General features: G+C 44.9%; 4 protein-coding genes across 4 annotated transcripts; 1 reads left to right on the top strand and 3 right to left on the bottom strand.

Moving 5' to 3' along the window:
- Nucleotides 1-6,101: 6,101 nt before the first annotated feature.
- Nucleotides 6,102-7,064, bottom strand: LOC308100380 (vacuolar protein sorting-associated protein VTA1 homolog; the record flags this gene model as incomplete). Its single annotated transcript, XM_080449405.1, has 1 exon — nucleotides 6,102-7,064. The coding sequence occupies one exon, from the start codon at nucleotides 7,062-7,064 to the stop codon at nucleotides 6,102-6,104; it is 963 nt and encodes a 320-aa protein (XP_080305531.1).
- A 453-nt stretch (nucleotides 7,065-7,517) lies between these two features.
- On the top strand, nucleotides 7,518-7,952 carry LOC308100354 (NADH dehydrogenase [ubiquinone] 1 alpha subcomplex subunit 13-like; the record flags this gene model as incomplete). Its single annotated transcript, XM_080449375.1, has 1 exon — nucleotides 7,518-7,952. One exon carries the CDS (start codon nucleotides 7,518-7,520, stop codon nucleotides 7,950-7,952), a length of 435 nt encoding a protein of 144 aa, XP_080305501.1.
- Nucleotides 7,953-13,331: 5,379 nt separating this feature from the next.
- Nucleotides 13,332-14,450, bottom strand: LOC308100516 (glyceraldehyde-3-phosphate dehydrogenase 2-like; the record flags this gene model as incomplete). The annotated part of the gene is made up of 1 exon (XM_080449582.1): nucleotides 13,332-14,450. One exon carries the CDS (start codon nucleotides 14,448-14,450, stop codon nucleotides 13,332-13,334), a length of 1,119 nt encoding a protein of 372 aa, XP_080305708.1.
- A 1,478-nt stretch (nucleotides 14,451-15,928) lies between these two features.
- Nucleotides 15,929-17,173, bottom strand: LOC308100517 (glyceraldehyde-3-phosphate dehydrogenase 2-like; the record flags this gene model as incomplete). Its single annotated transcript, XM_080449583.1, has 1 exon — nucleotides 15,929-17,173. One exon carries the CDS (start codon nucleotides 17,171-17,173, stop codon nucleotides 15,929-15,931), a length of 1,245 nt encoding a protein of 414 aa, XP_080305709.1.
- Nucleotides 17,174-18,647: the final 1,474 nt, after the last annotated feature.

Genomic DNA, 18,647 nt, shown 5'->3' on the forward strand with positions numbered 1-18,647 from the left:
ATAACTTCATTGGATCCATTGGAACACAGTTTTCTTTTTTTTCATATCCTTAAGTAAAGTTAAAAAAAAAAGATTCTTCAGGTAGCAACCACAAGCTGATGTTTTTCTGCCGTAGGTGTGATACACGAGAGCTTAATGGGCCCATTTCTTTTTTCAATTGCGCTTTGATCCTTTGAAGGCCACAGTCAGAGGATCCACCTTTTTGTTGAAGAGGGATTTCTCCTATGATCCATATGTTCAGAGTGATCAGTTCTGAAAGACAGGCTTTGAATACAGTCTGTAGTTCATATTCAGTAGATACAGTCTGTTTAATTGTACAAGCATTTAAAGCATTTTGTAATCTGCAAACTTCATGTTCCAATCGGTTGGCAATATTAATGCAGGTGGTTCATAGTTTAACTGGTAGATTAGACTAAATAAATCAACTGTTTGATGTAAACTCCCCTTTAATCTTAAGATAGTATACACACGTTTATTTGTTTGTTTGTTTGTGTTTGTTTGTTTTTGTTTGAAGATTAAAAAAAGCAACATGATCAACTGTTATTTGATTGGGATAAGTGTTACAAGGTTACAAGGTTCTTTATTCTGTTACATCTTATGGACAGGTATACTGTAAGAGTAACATTTACTTTTGTTTGTGTCCTCGGACGTTGCAGCAGCAGCAGCATAGTAACATGATAAACACCAGTAGTGATAGGAAAAGAAGAGGAAAGAAAAAAACAAACCAGCCATATTAATACAAAATACATTATAATATATACACTATGGCAGTCTATGAGTAGCAGCAACATCTAAAAGTGGATATGCTAGGTGTATATAATGTAGGCTAAAGAACACACACAGCATACAGTACACAGTGGCAGAGGATGTATAATGAATAGGTAACAAACTTTCGGCAGTGGCTCAGGAGGTAGAGCGGCCGTCTTGGAATCCGAAGGTTCCAGGTTCGATCCCTTGGCTCCTCCTGGCTGAGCAAGACACAGACTGAACCCCCAACTGCTCCCGATGAGCAGGTTGGTGCCTTGCATGGTTTCCTCCGCCATCTGTGTGTGAATGTGTGTAATTGTGTATGAATGGGTGAATGTGAAGTACATTATAAAGCACTTTGGAGAAAGGTGCTATACTGCAGTCCATTTACCATAATTTAATAGTGAAAATAGATGATCGAAAAGCTCACAATGCGTTGTGTTGCGATGCCTTGTAGAGCTTGTAGATCTCCTATTTCACTAGCTCTAACATTTGTTTTGTTTTTTTTGTTTTGTTTTTCTTTACATGGATATTTGTATTGTATTTTTTGAAAAATTCTTAAATCATTTGGAAAAATGTTTCAGTTTTTATTTTATTTTTTATATAATTTTATTTTTACTTTTAGGAAATGCAACAAAAAGAAACACTGCTGTATAGGGAGTCAGACCTGTCATCAGTCTGACCTCTAGTGGCACTAGAGGTCAGTCAAACAGTGATTAGAGACCAATTGGCTTCCTTTATAAAAATGTTAGTTAAATATTTCAAAAAATATACATGTGAACAAAAATGAATGGACGTACTAGGTTACTCATCCGTGTTTACATGAAACATCCTGTATCATAAATTATGTTTCTCCACTGTTTCTCCATGGATAGTACTGGAAGATGGTCTCTAGAAGAGGGTCTGTCTTGTCTGTCTGTGACTGGTGTGTCAGGAGCGAATCTCGCAAACGGCTGTACCGATCAGAGCCAAATCCCTTATGCACACACCGCAGGTTTCTCACACGTTTTACACATTTTGCAATATTTAACTTTCATTTTTAACAATGAAATTCAATGTAGATCTGAAATGAAGACATAAGAAGTCTGATATCCACACATTGGAGCTTTCAAAACTTGCAGCCCAACATCATTCATTTATTTGGATTATGTCACAACAACATCGCAAGACTGTGCAGACAAAAATAAAAGGAAAAACAGTAAACACGTGAACGCCACAGATATCATCACAATGTCAATATACAACATCTCGTTCTCGTTGTCGGAGGAGGAGTCCGTGCTCTCCTGAGCGGGTGCGGGGCGTTCACTTTGAGCTGTTTGCGTCAAGCTCTGGCTCCTTATGGATTCCGCCAGTCTCTGGCTGGACTGTTCTTCCTCCTGGCTACCGTCCGGGAAGGCGTGCTTATAGAAACAGTTTGAGCCAAACAGGCAATTTCCCCGGCCCTCGTCGAAATACAGACACGGTTTAATCCCCATGTCGTCCTTGTACTTCTGGATGAGCTTCTGCTTGTCGTCCTTGTCTTCGACCCAGTACTCGCTCGGAATGACAAAGTTGGACGTGACTCGACACCTGTAGCAGGACTTGATGACATTGCTTTTGAACTGCTTGGCGCTCCTCCACTTGCGGATGCACCGGAGACAGTAGCAGTGGCCGCAGTTGGAGAGGACCCCGAAGCGGCGCTCGCTGGGATTGGGCTTCTCAAACACCACCTCCATGCACAAGCCGCATTTCATGTCCTTGCTGCGCTGGATGGCGAAGGAAATCTCCATGTCCTTTTCGTGGGCCTCGATGCAAGCCTTGGTGTGCTTTGCACGCTGGGTGTTGTCGATGGGGTGGAGCACTTGCAGGCCACACATGTCGCACACGTCAAAGTGGAGGTAAGTGCAACTGCGCTCGCCACACTTACCCAGCGCAGCGGCGCGTGGACACAGCTGGTTCCTCCGTTCTTTGTCGTTCGCGGTCTGGTCTTTCTCGAAAACAAAGAGAGGGACAGGCCTCTTCGCTTTCACAGGCTCGTCTCGTCCGCTGTAGGGCTGCCCTGGCACAAACTCTGCAGCAAGAGGACACAGCTTCTTCCTCATTTCTCTGACGTTCACAGTCGGAGATTGAGAGTTAGAGTCATCTATACATGGATTTGGCTGCTCCCGGTCAGACTGAGCCACAGTGCTGGCCATCTCTGAAGGCGGGACGTTAACTGGCGAGGCATCTGCTGCCTTGTCGGCATCATCACCTAGTAGCTCATCATCCTGAGGCAGGTAATTGAGTATAAGTCTGGTCCTGACCTCCTCCAGGGTCATGTCAGATGTGAAACAGCTCAAGTATCGGTAGCTCAAGCGATGAAACGCTTCAAAAATCTGGAATGTACCAGATTTCCTCGAAAACAAGGTTTTATCAAGGTTTTATCTTGGCAGCACTGACGTCAGAGTTGTTCCAGCCTTGTGATTGGCTGGCAGACATTGTCTAGGATTCAAATATAGAGCAAACCTTTATTTACGTCACTTGTATACTAGATTCTAAATGTTTAAATGAGTGTGTGTGTGCGCGCGAGCGAACACAGCATGCACATTCACTACGTCAGAAGCCGATAGACTGATCACGATTTTTCACAGATTATGTTCCATATTCTTGAAATATATAACTTTTAAGTTTAATTTCATAATGGAAATCAATGGGACTTGGTCCACATTTATTTATATACTGTGTATATATTTACACCAAATGTGCCCAAATGTATGAACTTAATACTATATAGAAATAACATCCTTAACATTTGTGGTCAAGGAATAATGGAAAAACATGTGGAACTAGAAAATGTGCTCCTCGGAGCACAGGTCTCCGCCAGGCGACTGTTCCTGATTAATTCTGTCTTACCTATTTATATTACATATTGTGATGTCACGTGAAGCTTGACCAATGTTAGGTGTTCACAGACGGACACACACACACGGACGGCCTGGCGGAGACAAAAAGTAACCATTATACGAGAGACCGACTCCGCCGTGGCGGAGATCGACTCCGCCGTGGCAACCGCCAAGTCGGTTTGGGATTTCGCCCCTCCTGGAGAATACAGTATATCGTCATAGCAAGTATAACATCTATTGCAAAAAGGTGACAAGAAGGGATACAAGGAGAGAGCAGCACTAGGGGGTGAGGTGGAGTTTGAAGAGGTGAGTCTACGGCAGACAACTGGGAGTTAGTCTTCACACTTCTGACTGAACAGTGTGGTCGTCATTGTTTTGTATGTCCGTACTGTTCACAAACTGAGTATTCAATCAATCAAAAACACAAAAAGCACTGCTGCCACACAAAAAAACAACAGCCGTGTTTAGAGAGAGTATTTATTATTTCATAAACTAGATGTGTTTGCAAGTGCTTGATGCCCTTGGGCAAGGTCAGAAGGGACCCCTCTCTCTGGCTCCTCCTACTGGCCACGAGTCAGGATGACAATTTAAAGGAGTAGTTCACCCAAAAAATTACTAATTTTCTATCTATTAGTGTTACACACCTCATGAAGCCTTGAATTAATGGAGATTTTTTTGTTTTTGTCGCATTCCTGAGCCAATAATTTGATGAGGAGATGGTCATCTTCTTCCTCATCTCGTCCATCCATCTTCTTTTCTCTGCCTTCCTCCCTGTTCTCACCTTCTCTGTCCTTCCTTCGTACACGCTGTCAAACGATTGCAGCTGGTCAACATCCATGTGATTAACTTCCAGTGGTGGAAAAAAGTACTCACATTTTGTACGTAAGTAAAAGTATCAATACTGCAATGTAGAAATACTCTGTTACAAGTAAAAGCCCGGAATTAAAAATGTACTTGAGTAAAAGTACAAAACTATTGGTATTCAAATGTACTTAAAGTACCAAAAGTAGAAAGTGCTCATTATGCAGAATGTCCCATTTCACAGGTTTTCAAATGTATGAAATGTATAAAAATCTTTTGCAAGTAGCAGATCTACAAGCTCACAATGCGTCGCATCGCGACACATTGTGAGCTTGTAGATCGTCTATTTTCAAATGGCTGAAATGCATATAGGGCTGAAGTGGTTAATATATGTTTTGTAATAGTATAATCTAAATCTGCAAAGTAACCAGTAACTAAATCTGTAAAAAGTACAATATTTGCCTTTGAGGTTGTGGATAAGTAAAAGGAAATACTCAAGTAAAGTAAATAAAAACCTCAAAATTGTACTTACTGTAGGTACAGCACTTGAGTAAATGTACTTAGTTACTTTTCACCACTGTGTGCTAGAGTGTTCACGTTGTGGTGCACTTAGGGGAAAATGGCAACCAAGGTAGTCTCTCACTTCAGCTGGACGTCATCGTCTGAAGCCGGCCTTGTGACAGAGATCCCCACCTCTGTATTCTCCGGTGATCTGGCCTTCAAAACTCTCCTTCAAAGTCAGGATGGTGCTAAGTTCACACTGGCAGCTACAGAGATACAGGCATTCTTCTTTCAATGAAAGCCAGTGACATGGAGATACTACGATACATCTGACGTTTGTAGTTGCTACAAAACCTACAACAGCTACAAAGCTACAAAAAAAGTTCATCTGGTTTCAACTTCAGATACAAAGCTACAAAGCTACAAATATGCTGTGTAGCTTTGTATCTTTTGCATCTGCCTGTGTGAACGCAGCGTTACACTATTTTTTTTCAAGGAATGTTTTTCCATTGCCATAGTACTTTCACACGTAGTTCCCATTGCTGTGGTTTTCCATGCAAAGTAAGTACAAGACTCCCTTGTAAACCAAGAAATACTGCTGGGTCAACTTTTCCTGGCTTGACACCCACTTTAAACCATTCCAAAATACATGCATGTGCTTGCATACATGCAAAACGTTTGTGTGGCTGCAGTGTGCAAGCGCACGCATGTCACTTAGGCTACATTTCTGTGGCACGCCGTGTATATAAAGGGGCCTCTAGATTATTACTGCGGATTGTCAGTTCCTCGTCTGCAAGGATTATGTAGAGCAGTGGTTCTCAACATGGTGTCCAGAGGGGCATCCAAAGGGGATCCCCAGCTAAATTAGGAAAGGTTAGGAACAAACTCTGGGAGAGCATAAATTGATCCATTTGGTTCCATTTGTGTGCACTCTCAGAGGTAAATTAACGATGTGGATTTCAGTGTAGATGTGAGTCCTATAGTAGAGATACAAAATGATAACACATGGTCTGTGGCCTAATGCATACCAAACTGGGAATCCTTGAAATGAAAAATCACTGATATAAGAGTGATCATGCTGGTGTGGGAGGTTGGGGTGGCGGTTTGAGAGAACTAACCCTATGAAAAGACATAGGGAGGGATGGATGGATGGATGGAGAGACTGGTAGAGAAGGAAGAGAAAAGAGGAGCTCATTCTTTCCCCGTGGTAAGGAGTTGCAGGGCTTTCTGTAGGTTCTGAATGGCAGTGGGGACGTCCTCATACTGCAGAGCACTGCCGGCGTACTTACAGTACTTCTGGGCCCGAGTGAAGTCCTCTGGCCTGAGATGCACGTGGCCCCCCAGGTTGGCGCTGAGCAGCGCAGGGTTTACAGGGGGCACAGATCTGGGCAGGGGCACCAGTTTGAAGGACTCTTCTGTCGTGGGTGGAGGCAGCTCAGCAGGCGTGTTCACTGGCACGTGAGCCCCCCCCGGTGGCGGGAAGTGGATGTTGTTGTAATTGGTCGGATTGGGGCCAATCGCCCCGCTGAAGCCAATTCCAGGGGCCGGGCCCTGGTTGCCCTGGGGATACGGAGGAGCAGACTCACCCGTTAAGGAACCTCCATTTGATCTGGGATCCCCGGGATCTGAAAAACCTCGATACAACTCATCTGCCTCCTCATCCTGCTCCATGTCGACGGGCCCGGACTGCGGTGTTGCTCCGTTCGTCAGACAGTTGTGGATGTAGGTGGACTTCCAGCGCGCGTACTTCCTGTGTTGGACGTTCTCGTCCGACAGCTCCCCGAACACCGTGAGGACGTCTATTAGTAGGCTGGCGGTGTAGAAGGACTTGACCATGTTCTTGTGGAAGTGCCCTGAGCGGTCTTCATTGTCGGCATAGAGGAACAACTTCAAGGTGTAGTTCTCGATGTGGGCGTTCCCCACCACCTCCTGACTGATGGAGTCGTCTTCGCCCAGCTCGTTCTTCATCGACTCAAGCTGGTCCATGAGTTTGGCCAGGAACTTTCTGCATTCTGGTGTTTTACTGTCCAGCTTCATACCTGCTTGCATCGCATACAGACGACAGTAGTAGGACACGACTGGATCCCTTTTTTCATGCTCCTGTGCGGTTCGCAGATAGTGTTGAATGCCTTTGAGCTGGGGTGGTAAGGCCATGCTTTGTTAGTCACACACCAGAAGATGAGATCTATATATGTATAGATAAAGCCAGGAATAAATGCAGCATCCTATGCTTGCATGAATCTATACGGGTCTGTCTCCCATTTATATTGAGACCCAGAGCTCTCGCAAGCTGATTGGTTGAAACAATTGCCCATATACAGTATGGAGGTCCCCGGACTTGCCCAAGCTGATTGGTTGAAACACCTGCCCATATATGGAGATCCACGAACTGTCTCAAGTTGCATGCGTCATCGACGTGATGTCAGACGTATTATGTGAAACATTAGTGTGAATGTACTTACTGGCTACTGGCAACAAGAACTTTGTCGCCGATCGGTCTAGAGGTTTGCGATACACAGATACAGACAGACCCTCTTCTATAGACGCCGTAAAAACCGAGTGACTTCAGACGCGTGTTTGAGGAGAGAGAGGAGGCTGGGGGAAAGAATGGCGGCGTCCAAGCTGAAGCAGGACATGCCTCCTTCGGGAGGTTACGCTCCTATCGATTATAAGAGAAACTTGCCCAAGCGAGGACTCTCTGGCTACAGCATGTTTGGCGTCGGAATCGGACTGATGCTGTTCGGCTACTGGAGGCTGTTCAGATGGAACAGAGAGAGGAGGAGGCTGCTGATCGAGGAGCTAGAGGCCAGGATAGCTCTGATGCCCTTGCTGCAGGCGGAACACGATCGGAGCACGCTGCGGAAGCTGAGGGAGAATCTCGAGGAAGAGGCTATCGTTATGAAGGACGTCCCGGGCTGGAAGGTCGGGGAGAGCGTCTTCCACACGGACCGCTGGGTGCCTCCCCTCTCACAGGAGCTGTTCAACCTCAGACCCCGAGAGGAGCTTTTGCACGAGCGCTTTGGGTTCCGCTGGTATGTGTAGAAGTGGAAAAAAGAACTTCGAATTTACGGAACCATTTGGTTCTATTTGTACACTCAGAGTTACAGACCATAAGGGTCCATTTGGAGCTTTGGTGTCCCTAAACCTGACAGTGCTCTAGTGCAGTGGTTCTCAACCTGTGGGCCAAATGATTTTGATTCCAGATGATTAGCTTAATGTGCAACTTTGTTTTCTGTAAACAAGTAAAAAAATTAATAAAAACATACAGTATGTGTACATGGTGTCTGCACATATCTAAAGAGAAAATTTAAGGACTTTTAAGACCCTTTTAATACCTCCAAAATTACAAAAATAAAATAAAATAAGACCATTACTGTGTCAGAAGTAAACAACGAACATTTTCAAATTGTAAAAAAAAATATTCATCTGTGGAACCGAGTCAAACTAAATGTTATGCCTCAAACTCCTACAAATCCAAGTGCTTGTCAGGGTGGGGGTCCCCCCAGTTCAAATTATTATTTTGGGGGGTCGCTGCCTGAAAAGATTGAGAACCACTGCTCTAGTATTTTTCGCTTCCTGTGCCCCACCGTGTTTTGTCTGTTCAACTTTTTGAGCTAGACTAGGCCCCATGCCCGTTGGGAACGATGCCTGTTAGGAACACATGCCCCTCTGGTTAATATAGTTGTACCCGTTGTCAGAGTACCCGTGTGTGTGTGTGGGTGGATATGCAGAGTTATCAATATTTTGGGACAATTGCCGATCCGACCAACTTCTCACTCGGCACATCACCCCTTCGGGTCCTCACCGATATGCCAGCCAAGTCTGATCGGTCGATGGACGCAGAGTTTGCACATTTATAGATATTATAGATATACTGTATAGACTACTCAGGATGATGGAAGTCCAATGCAGCTACGGCCAAATATAGAGTGTGTTGTTTAACCTAAATGTGTCGTCATGGCATCAGGCGCAAAAAAAACTGTCAGCTCAAAAGGGAGAAATAATACATTTACACCCATTGATTTAGTGTAAGTGAAAACTATGATAGCAGGGGCAGAGGTGTAAAGTAACTACGTACACAAGTACTGTACTTAAGTACAATTTTGAGGTATTTTTACTTTACTGGAGTATTTCCAATTTTCAGTACTTGTTTTACTTCTACTCCACTACATCTCAGAGGCAAATACTCGACTTCTTACTCCACTACAATTATCCGAAAACTTGAGCTACTAGTTACTTTGTAGATTTTGATTATTATTACAAAACATACATTATAAACCACTTCAGCCCTTTATACATTTCGGCCACATAAAATAGCCGATCTACGAGCTCACAATGCGTCGCGGTGGACACATTGAAGTAGGGATCAGAGGGCCGGCCCAACGGAAGGCAATCAAAGAAAAAAGTTGGCACTGCCACTGAAAGGAGCAGTCACTGGGTGCGGCTTAAACGGAGGGACGCAACATGGGCTGCCAAATGACCACGTGGTGCCACCGTGCGACACACACCCAGGTCTGATCAGCCTGCGGTGGGCAAACCTCGGCAGAGGGTGTCTTGTGATAAATGGCCAAAACACCCAATGAGCTCGGGTACACAATTGAAGATCTTGCAGTCTTGCTGGTGGCACCACGTGACATGATCATTGCCAAATATCCAACCCCATTCAATTGGTGTGCTGAATCTTTAGGGATCTTTAACAACTAGTCCTATTAGCAATCCTAAACTTGTGAGTATGTTTTCCACCACTGAGCAGGGGGAGGCTTTCTGGTCACAGTTGGAGGCTGCAGTGAAGGTAGACGTCTCAGTCTGTATCTCTCTGGAACAGGAAGTGCAGAACAGAGAAACAATGTCATCTGTCGATTGTCGCTAGGACACCTGGGAAAAATAAGGTCAGGCTCATCATGACACATCATTGACTATTTCAATCTTCCTTTACTTTTACTATTAGGCTTTGACCCATAACTTCCGTGTCATACTCGGGATTTGAACCCCAGGCCCAGCAGTGGATTTTTTATTATTTTAAACTGCTGAGCTACAATGAAGAGCTCATTGGAGGGCGAGACATTTCCCTTAATCTTCAAACCTAATGCAGTACCTTTTGTCAACCAGTAGGTGTCATACCCGACCCCAGGATCTAATGTCTCAATAGAAGAGCAGGGAGTCAGTCCACCTCTAACCACTGCAGTTGTATTAGTTATGCTGTATAAACATAACTCTATCATACTGATTGATTGAAAATATATATATTCATGCAGAAAGTTATAATTTACAGCTTTTAAGGACTTTACATTCATAGAAAAACATTGAACTATTATATTTGCTACCACACACCGCATACCCACACTATACCTCCCAACACTCCCTCACTTTATTTTTTTATTTATTGTGGGAGAAAAAAAAACATAAACAAAAACAGCGTGTGTTTACTGAAGAATGAAATACTTGTTTTGAATGAGGAACATGGGGTCATCAGGGTTTTCCCCTACAGGTACTCCTACATAGAAGAAAGCAGTGTTGCCATGTCCACTTATTATAAGCGACTTTGGGCTTGTTTTTCTGTAAATTCGCTTGTAAATATTGAGGTTTTTGTTGGGCTTGTTTCTAAAGTGTAGCTGCTTATTTGGGCTTGCTTGCTACAGTGGTTCTCAAACATTCTTCACATCAAGGACCCCCCAAATTAATAAATAATTCATAATTGTCCCCATCTGAAAACATTTTGTGCCAGGGACCCTGTACCAGATTTGTGTCAGATTCTTCACTTTTTTTCCACAAGATCTTTTTTGAAAATAGCAGATCTACAAGCTCACAACACGTCGCATCGCAACACGTTGTGAGCTTGTATATTTTCAAATAGCTGATAGATATAGGTTTAAAGTGCTTATGTGTTAATCGCTTCATTTGGGCTTGTTTTCATTGACCTAGTTGCTTATTTCTCTCGCAAAATCTGGCAATACTGGAAGAGATAGGGCACTGGCTCTGTGTGTAGTTAGTGTAACAACAGGGACATGAACCCCCAACCCATGCCACCTTAGCTACTAGCTAGCTAGTAGACTGGCTATTTCAGAATAGCTAAAGTATAAAATATGGCTTAAGTGGTTAACTTTCAGGCATTTCGAAGGGTAAATAGCTATATCGTAAGCTTTTCTTGTAAATTAGGAAATTGGAAATGAATGAAAGAACAAAAAACAATTTCAATGCTTGCATGATGCTCATCAGTGCAAAGAAAACATGTGTGTGGTACTAAACTATAAACAAAACTTTAAGGTGGATGGTGGGTTCTTAAATCATTTAACTAATAGAAAACCCTGAAAGGGTTGTGTCTTCAATGCACAGCACAAAAAACAAGCTACACTATTTCCAGACACCTTGCAAAACACGTTCATTCATACAGGTATCGGTGGGCTTTCTGCACTTGCAAGATGCAGTGCATGCGTTTGCATGCATTAGGCTTGCAGCCCATTAGGCTTGCAGCCACATGGGGCTGTCTTGCATCCAGTGGTACAGAGCAGGCACAAGCGATTATCTCCACACTAGCGGAAATGGAGGTAGGGCCATGAGTCGAGGAACAAACAGATTGTCCTCCATCTTCCATCCCATATTTTCAAGGCAGAAAACTGGGTGCTGCAAGTGGGCCTGCCGTCAGACCAACTCCTGGAAGTGGGAACGCTGAGTGTGAAAGTGTCTCTATTGTCATGGCATGCCCTTAAAGGAATAGTTCACCCCAAAAATTACGTATTTATTTATCAATTAAACACCCCATGAAGCCTTGAATTCATGGAGATCTTTTTGTTCTTGTCGCATTCCTAAGCCAATAATTTGATGACCGGCGGACTCTAAGAGTCTCCTACTCTCCTACTCAAAGAGTCTCCTACTCTCCTACTCAAAGAGTCTCCTACTGACCAATGACCCGGTCATCCAATTATTGGCTCAGGAATGTGACAAAAACAAAACAATCTCCATGAATTCAAGGCTTCACGGGGTGTGTAATTGATAGAAAATAAGATTTTTTTTGGGTGAACTACTACTAGGCCTACTCCTTTAACGAACATGCTCAACTGAACTTGATGTTGTCAGCATTCATCACACCAGGCATTTACTGCAATTACCAGAAAAACACTTGAAATTCATTAACGGCCTATTCCCCCTCAGAGGAGTGTTTGGATCAGCCATAGTTACCTGCCTGTTCAAACATGAGTGAGGCATTGCATCAGTCAAGTGCAATAACATGTGGACTCTTGTGTATGAGTAAACCAACAAAAGAAAAACACAAATAAACGTCAATAGAAAAGAAAGAAAACAAGAAAAATACACTATTCAACAAGGCTAAGGTATTTTATGTACCCCCTCCGGCTCCGCCCAAATTAAGCACTATAGGCCTACCTCAAACGAAGTACATTATCCTCAGGGCAAAAACACCCCCAAGAAACTCAAGGTTTTTAGCTCAATATTTATATTTGGCTCCACTGGTTGGCTACCCACCAGTAATATATGAAAACAGATTCAAATAAATAAAAGCAACAGCGTTAGATTATTCCAATAAAATGAAACAGCATTAGATTCGTATTTGGCTCCACCTGCTGATAATGATAATTACATGCTTGCTTGCTTGCTTGCTAAATAAATAAATACATAAAAATAAAAAATAATTTAAAAATAAATAAGAAATCAAGGTTCTTTTATTTGGCTTCACCTGTTGGATATCACATACCTCTTGAAGGAGCTGATGGAGCTTGTCCAGGGCCCTGGGTGTTTTCTGAAGTCGCTATTGTCAAATGATTACCTTGCTTACTTTTATCAAAAAAACTAAACAGTTTAGCCTAAAATACTCCACTAGTGTTATCACAGTGCTGTAAGAATGGCACAGATATGAGTTTTGGTCCGTTGCATGTCCAAAATCACAAAATTAAACTGTATTTGCCCACATAGCTCAAGACCTGGTAACCTTGTGCATGTGGATTTGTGGGCAGTCCCCTAATCGACCCATCCAGATCACCATTTCTATGTGGAAGGACTTTGGAAGTGCGAATCAGCACTCCGGAAAGCTGAATTAATTTCAGTCTACGCCTTCCTCCAGTCTCTTCAATTCCTCCTTTTTCCCTTTACACCAGATCTCTTCACCAAAAATAGCCAACCGTGTGCATGTAGATTGGTGCCTGTCAGCGGGTGGGGGGTTGTTGAATGGGAGTAGAACGACAGTGCTACGTCCTCCTGGTGGGGACTCCTCACTGATAGGTACAAAGGCAGTGGCAAAACACAACCATGTGTGGGTCGGATTATTTGGCATAACGACGGCGGCATAAAATGGGTATTGGTTACTCTATTTGGGAAAAGGAAAGGAAAATCTACAGCATAGCTCTGTGAGCCAGTTTTGGCTACAATACAATACCTCACCACAAATTGAATAATGTAGAAAAGTGAATGTCAGAGATCTGCATTGGCCTCGGTTGGTTTTGTTTGGTCGGCTGGTTTTGTTTCTTTAGATCTTTCTTTCTTGGCATACTCCTTTTTGTGCATGAACATCATCAGGTCCACCACACGTTGGGTGTAGCCACACTCATTGTCGTACCAGGAAACAAGTTTGACAAAGTTGTCATTGAGGGCCATGCCAGCTGCAGCATCAAAGATGGAGGAGTGGGTGTTACCAATGAAGTCAGATGACACCACAAGGTCCTCTGTGTATCCCAGTATACCATGCATAGGACCGTGTGCAGCTCTCTTCATTGCCTCCTTGATCTCTTCGTAGGGGGCGGGACGAGTCAGGCGGCATGTCAGGTCCACGACAGACACATCAGCCACGGGAACCCGTAGCGATATGCCTGTCAGCTTATCTTTGAGTTCAGGGATGACTTTCCCTATAGCCTTGGTGGCACCAGTAGTAGAAGGAATGATGTTCTGAAGGGCACCTCGTCCGTCACGCCATGCCTTGTTACTGACACCATCCACTGTCTTCTGGGTGCCTGTGTACGCATGTATGGTGGTCATCAGGGCCTCTTCAATGCCAAAGCTTTCATGGATGACTTTAGCCAGGGGAGCCAAGCAGTTGGTGGTGCAGGAGGAACTGCTGACGATTCTATTTACGGAGGGTTCGTAATTGTCCTCGTTAACTCCCATAACAAACATGGGGGCATCGGGTGAGGGGGCAGTGACTATAACGCGCTTAGCTCCGCCCTGGAGGTGAATAGAGGCCTTCTCCAAAGTGAGGAGGTCTCCGGAGGCCTCAATAATGAACCTTGCTCCAGCCTCAGTCCAGGGGATTTCTGATGGCTTCTTACACTGATATACAAAGATGGTGTTGTCGTTGATGAAGAGCTTGTTACCCTTGTGGGAGACCCTGCCCTTGAAACGTCCATGCATTGAGTCATACTTCAACATGTAGGCCATGTACGTTATGTCAATGAAGGGGTGGTTGATGGCCACAACTTTGATACCTTTTTTGAGGCAAGCCCTCAAAACCAGACGACCAATACGACCATAGCCATTGATTCCAACAAAGAGTTCGGGGTAACCTGCTGTTTTGTTTTTCTTTTGTTCTGACTGCATTCTCAACTTGGTGGGTGGGCCTTGACCTATATACAAGTTTGAGAATTTCTGTTGTAAAGTGATTAACCTTTCTAAATATACCTCAGATCAAATAATCTGTGTGAGACTCCAGGTACCTCCCTTTTAATCCTGCTGGTTATCGTTATCTAGAAATACGCCTTGGCCATGGCGTAATAGCACAAACCGTTGCCCAAATATGGATTTCTGCACAAATGATGCAACAGAAATAAACAAAGAGGACACAGTTAGTTACACCGCAAATACTAAAAATAATAATACAAAAAATGGTTTACATGTGATGCCCTGGCTAAAAGCTATTCCTGTACCTGTCCCAATGCTACTCTAAAATCATACACAGCACAATTACAACATTTAAACCATAGGCTAAAAAATATGGACGAAGGGAACCATCACGTGACCCATTAGTTTCTACAGACCCGTTTTGAAGCCACTTCAAATCCACCATCTTGGAACGTTTGGTCCCAAAAAGCAACCGGAAACGACTGCTATTGGCTGCAACCGCAGCGAGGGCGGGTCTTCACTCGGTAGAACCAGTAGATACCGTACTTTATCATTCATTTAAAAATGTCTGGGACCATAATTAACTAAGCGCATGTCATGATAATCGAAAAAAATACTTTAAACTAGCGATTGAATACATAAAGTGTTCATGAAAATGTTTACTAAGGTAATAAAATCAAGTGTAAAGTCTTGAAAACTGCTGCTTCTGCAGCCAGCAGGAGGTGAAGTAGCGACATCTGCTGGGCCCTTAATGGGAACTGCACGGTTGAAATAATCACTTCCTGGGCCTCAAATCCAGCGGAGCTTCCTTGCCACCTGGTCTAATCTGGGCTCTAGACTTCGGATGCCATGGCAACGGAACATGGAAGCCAACATATACCTACAGCGAATCCACCTGCACTGTTGGGAGTTGCGCTGGTGGCCGCTGGCCCGCAGGAAGTGGTCGGGTCACATCGATCCACTACCGGGGTACCCAGCGAGGAAACTACCATCCACGTCTGCATCTATCAGCGATGGAAACAGCAGCAGCCGGTGGCGGGAGCTGGGAAGGACAGTGGTTCGGTAAGCGATAGTGTGCAGCATTTCAGTGCGGCATCACTCGCACACTATCATTGTATAGTTCGGAGGGACCATTCCTTCTTGGCAGGGTGGGCTGGCATGTATCGGTGGACGTTCAGCGTCGTAGTGGGCGATCAATGTCGCATCGGTGGACGTGCCGCGTTTCTCCATGTCCCGGTAGAAATCAAAGGGAGTTTCCCCCAGCCCGCGCTCCCGAATTGTGTCACCTTTATAGCCGCTGCCATCCGATGGCAGGACACCTGCTGCACCTCGATGCTTGTTTCCTGCAGCGGGACACCCTTCACCACTGTACTAATTCCTATTGTCTCTTTTACAACAAGTCATGTCAACACAGAAGCAACATAATGTCAGAAATCCGCATGGGAGTAACGCTATTATTAGGCCTCGGCTGGTGTTGTTTCGTCGGCTAGTGTTGTTTCGTCGGCTGGTGTTGTTTCCTCGGCTGGTGTTGTTTCCTGGGCTGGTGTTGGTGTTGTTTCGTCCGCTGGTGTTGTTTCGTCCCCTGGTTTTGTTTCCTCTTCGGCTGGTATTGTTAGGTCTGTTGGTTTTGTTTCTTTGTCGGTTGGCTTCTTCGTTTTAGCTTTTTTAGGTTTAGGAAACTCCTTTCTGTACATGAATATGATCAGGTCAGCCACACGGTGAGTGTAGCCAAACTCATTGTCGTACCAGGCAATGAGTTTCACAAAGTTGTCGTTGAGGGCAAGGCCAGCTGCAGCATCAAAGATGGCGGAGTGGGTGTTACTAAGGAAGTCAGATGACACTACCTGTTCGTCGGTGTATCCCAGTATACCATGCAAAGGACCTAGTGCAGCGGTTTTCACTGCATTCTTGATCTCTTCGTAGGGGGCGGGACGAGTCAGACGGCACGTCAGGTCCACGACGGACACATCAGCGATAGGAACCCGGAATGCCATGCCTGTCAACTTATCTTTGAGTTCAGGGATGATTTTCCCTATAGCCTTGGCGGCTCCAGTAGTAGAAGGGATGATGTTCTGAAGGGCACCTCGTCCGTCACGCCATGACTTGCCACTGGCACCATCCACTGCCTTCTGGGTGCCTGTGTACGCATGTATGGTGGTCATCATGGCCTCTTCAATGCCAAAGCTTTCATGGATGACTTTAGCCAGGGGAGCCAAGCAGTTGGTGGTGCAGGAGGAAGTGCTGACAACTACATTACTGGAGGGGTCGTATTTGTTCTCGTTCACTCCCATAACAAACATGGGGGCGTCGGGGGAGGGGGAGGTGACTACCACACGCTTAGCTCCGCCCTTGAGGTGAGCTGAGGCCCTCTCCACACTGAGATAGTCTCCGGAGGCCTCAACGACAAAACTTGCTCCAACCTCACCCCATGGGATATCTGACGGCTTCCGACACTGGAACACAGAGATGGTGTTGTCGTTGATAATGAGCTTATTACCCCTGTGGGAGACCTTGCCAGGGAAAGGTCTATGGGTGGAGTCATACTTGAACATGTAGACCATGTACTGTATGTCAATGAAGGGGTGATTGATGGCCACAACTTTGACACCTTTTTTGATGCAAGCTCTCAAAACCAGACGACCGAAACGACCAAAGCCATTGATTCCAACAGTGAGTTCTGGAGTGCCTGCTGTTGACTGCATTCTCAACTTAGTCGGTGGGCCTTGACGTCCCAAAAGGTTGAGAACTCTGACTATCTGAGTGATTAATGCTTCTGCGGATGCTTCAATGCAATTTATTTGTGCCCGACTCCTGGTACCTCCCTTTTATCCTGCTGATTGACGTTATGTAGGTGTATGCCTTGGGCATGACATAACAAAGATGTAGTACAAACTGTTGCCCAAATATGGACTTCCAGGAAGTTTTGTTTCACGTGAGATTGCTACTCAACTTGCTCCCCAGGACCAAGCCCCCAGAACCGAGAGGGATAACTGAAGCTCGGTCCTCCTGGTGGCCAACTCTGGAAGTGCAGCTGGGGCCCTGTACATGAATGAGTGACCAATGGGCTCGACTCACGAGCTTGCGCACAGGGTTGTACACGGAGGTGACACTGCTGCGCTTGCGCGGTGACATGTGAGACATAACTCTAGGAACCGAAACGACGTGGAGGAGCCCCACGACGTCATTGTTCCCAAACACGGAAGACGGGGTAAAAAGGGACTATGCGCTGGGTGAGCAACTCCATAGAAGTTAACACATTGACTGCCATTGATATCAGATGTCATTTGGTGATGTTAGTGATTACGATAGAGGGCGCTCTTCCCGCAACCTGTCAGTGATCCTAGGACTCCTGAAGAAGAATACACCCAGAAATCCTGTGATCTTTAAAAAATCCGTTCTAACTTTATCAGATTCATACAAATACATTTATCTCTGATTTATTTTCCCAGATTGCGTTTTTGGTGAAAACAAGCTATATTCAACTGCCAATAACTAAAGAACGGAAGATCGCGGTTTACTTTTTTTTTTTTGCGGATGACAGACCGCTTGCCAACCTGGATGGTACTATTGTTAACCCAATGAAACCCATCCGTTGCTCATTGTGCTCATTCGCTCAGACGTGCCTCTCGAGCCTCAAGGCCATACTTTCCATTAAGCCTTGTTCTGAAATCATTTCAAAAGTCATACATTTGTTGTAAAACTTAAGGCCTATTCATACTTGACGTAAGACCCTTAAGTAAGCATAAGGAACGGAGGGGGAGACCAAAAAGAGGAGGGGGAGGGGGCACGTTGGCGCAGTCGGTAGCGCTGTCGCCTCACAGCTAGAAGGTCCTGGGTTCGATTCCCGCCGGGGACGCTGTGGGCGCTGGGGGCGTGTCTTCTCCTCCGCGTCATCAGCGCCCACACCCTAGGTGGGGTTGGTGAAAGGGCCTACTCTGTGTGGAGTTTGCATGTTCTCCCCGTGTCTCCTAGGGTAGTTAATACCCTCACAAAAACATGTAGTAATCCTGGTCGCTATACCGCCTCCCCCATGACAGCCGGGGCGCCTGATGGAGGGTGTTCACTTTTATAGCAAATCGCACTTCCTGCTTTGTGCAGTTAAGCTACGGTTGCTAAACCCAATGAAAGTGTTGAGAAGTGAGGAGAGAGTTTAAGCCATTACTCGAACCAAATGTC

Source organism: Gymnoscopelus braueri (genome assembly GCF_963280865.1).
Source record: "Gymnoscopelus braueri genome assembly, chromosome: 14".
Classification (NCBI taxonomy): Eukaryota; Metazoa; Chordata; class Actinopteri; order Myctophiformes; family Myctophidae; genus Gymnoscopelus; species Gymnoscopelus braueri.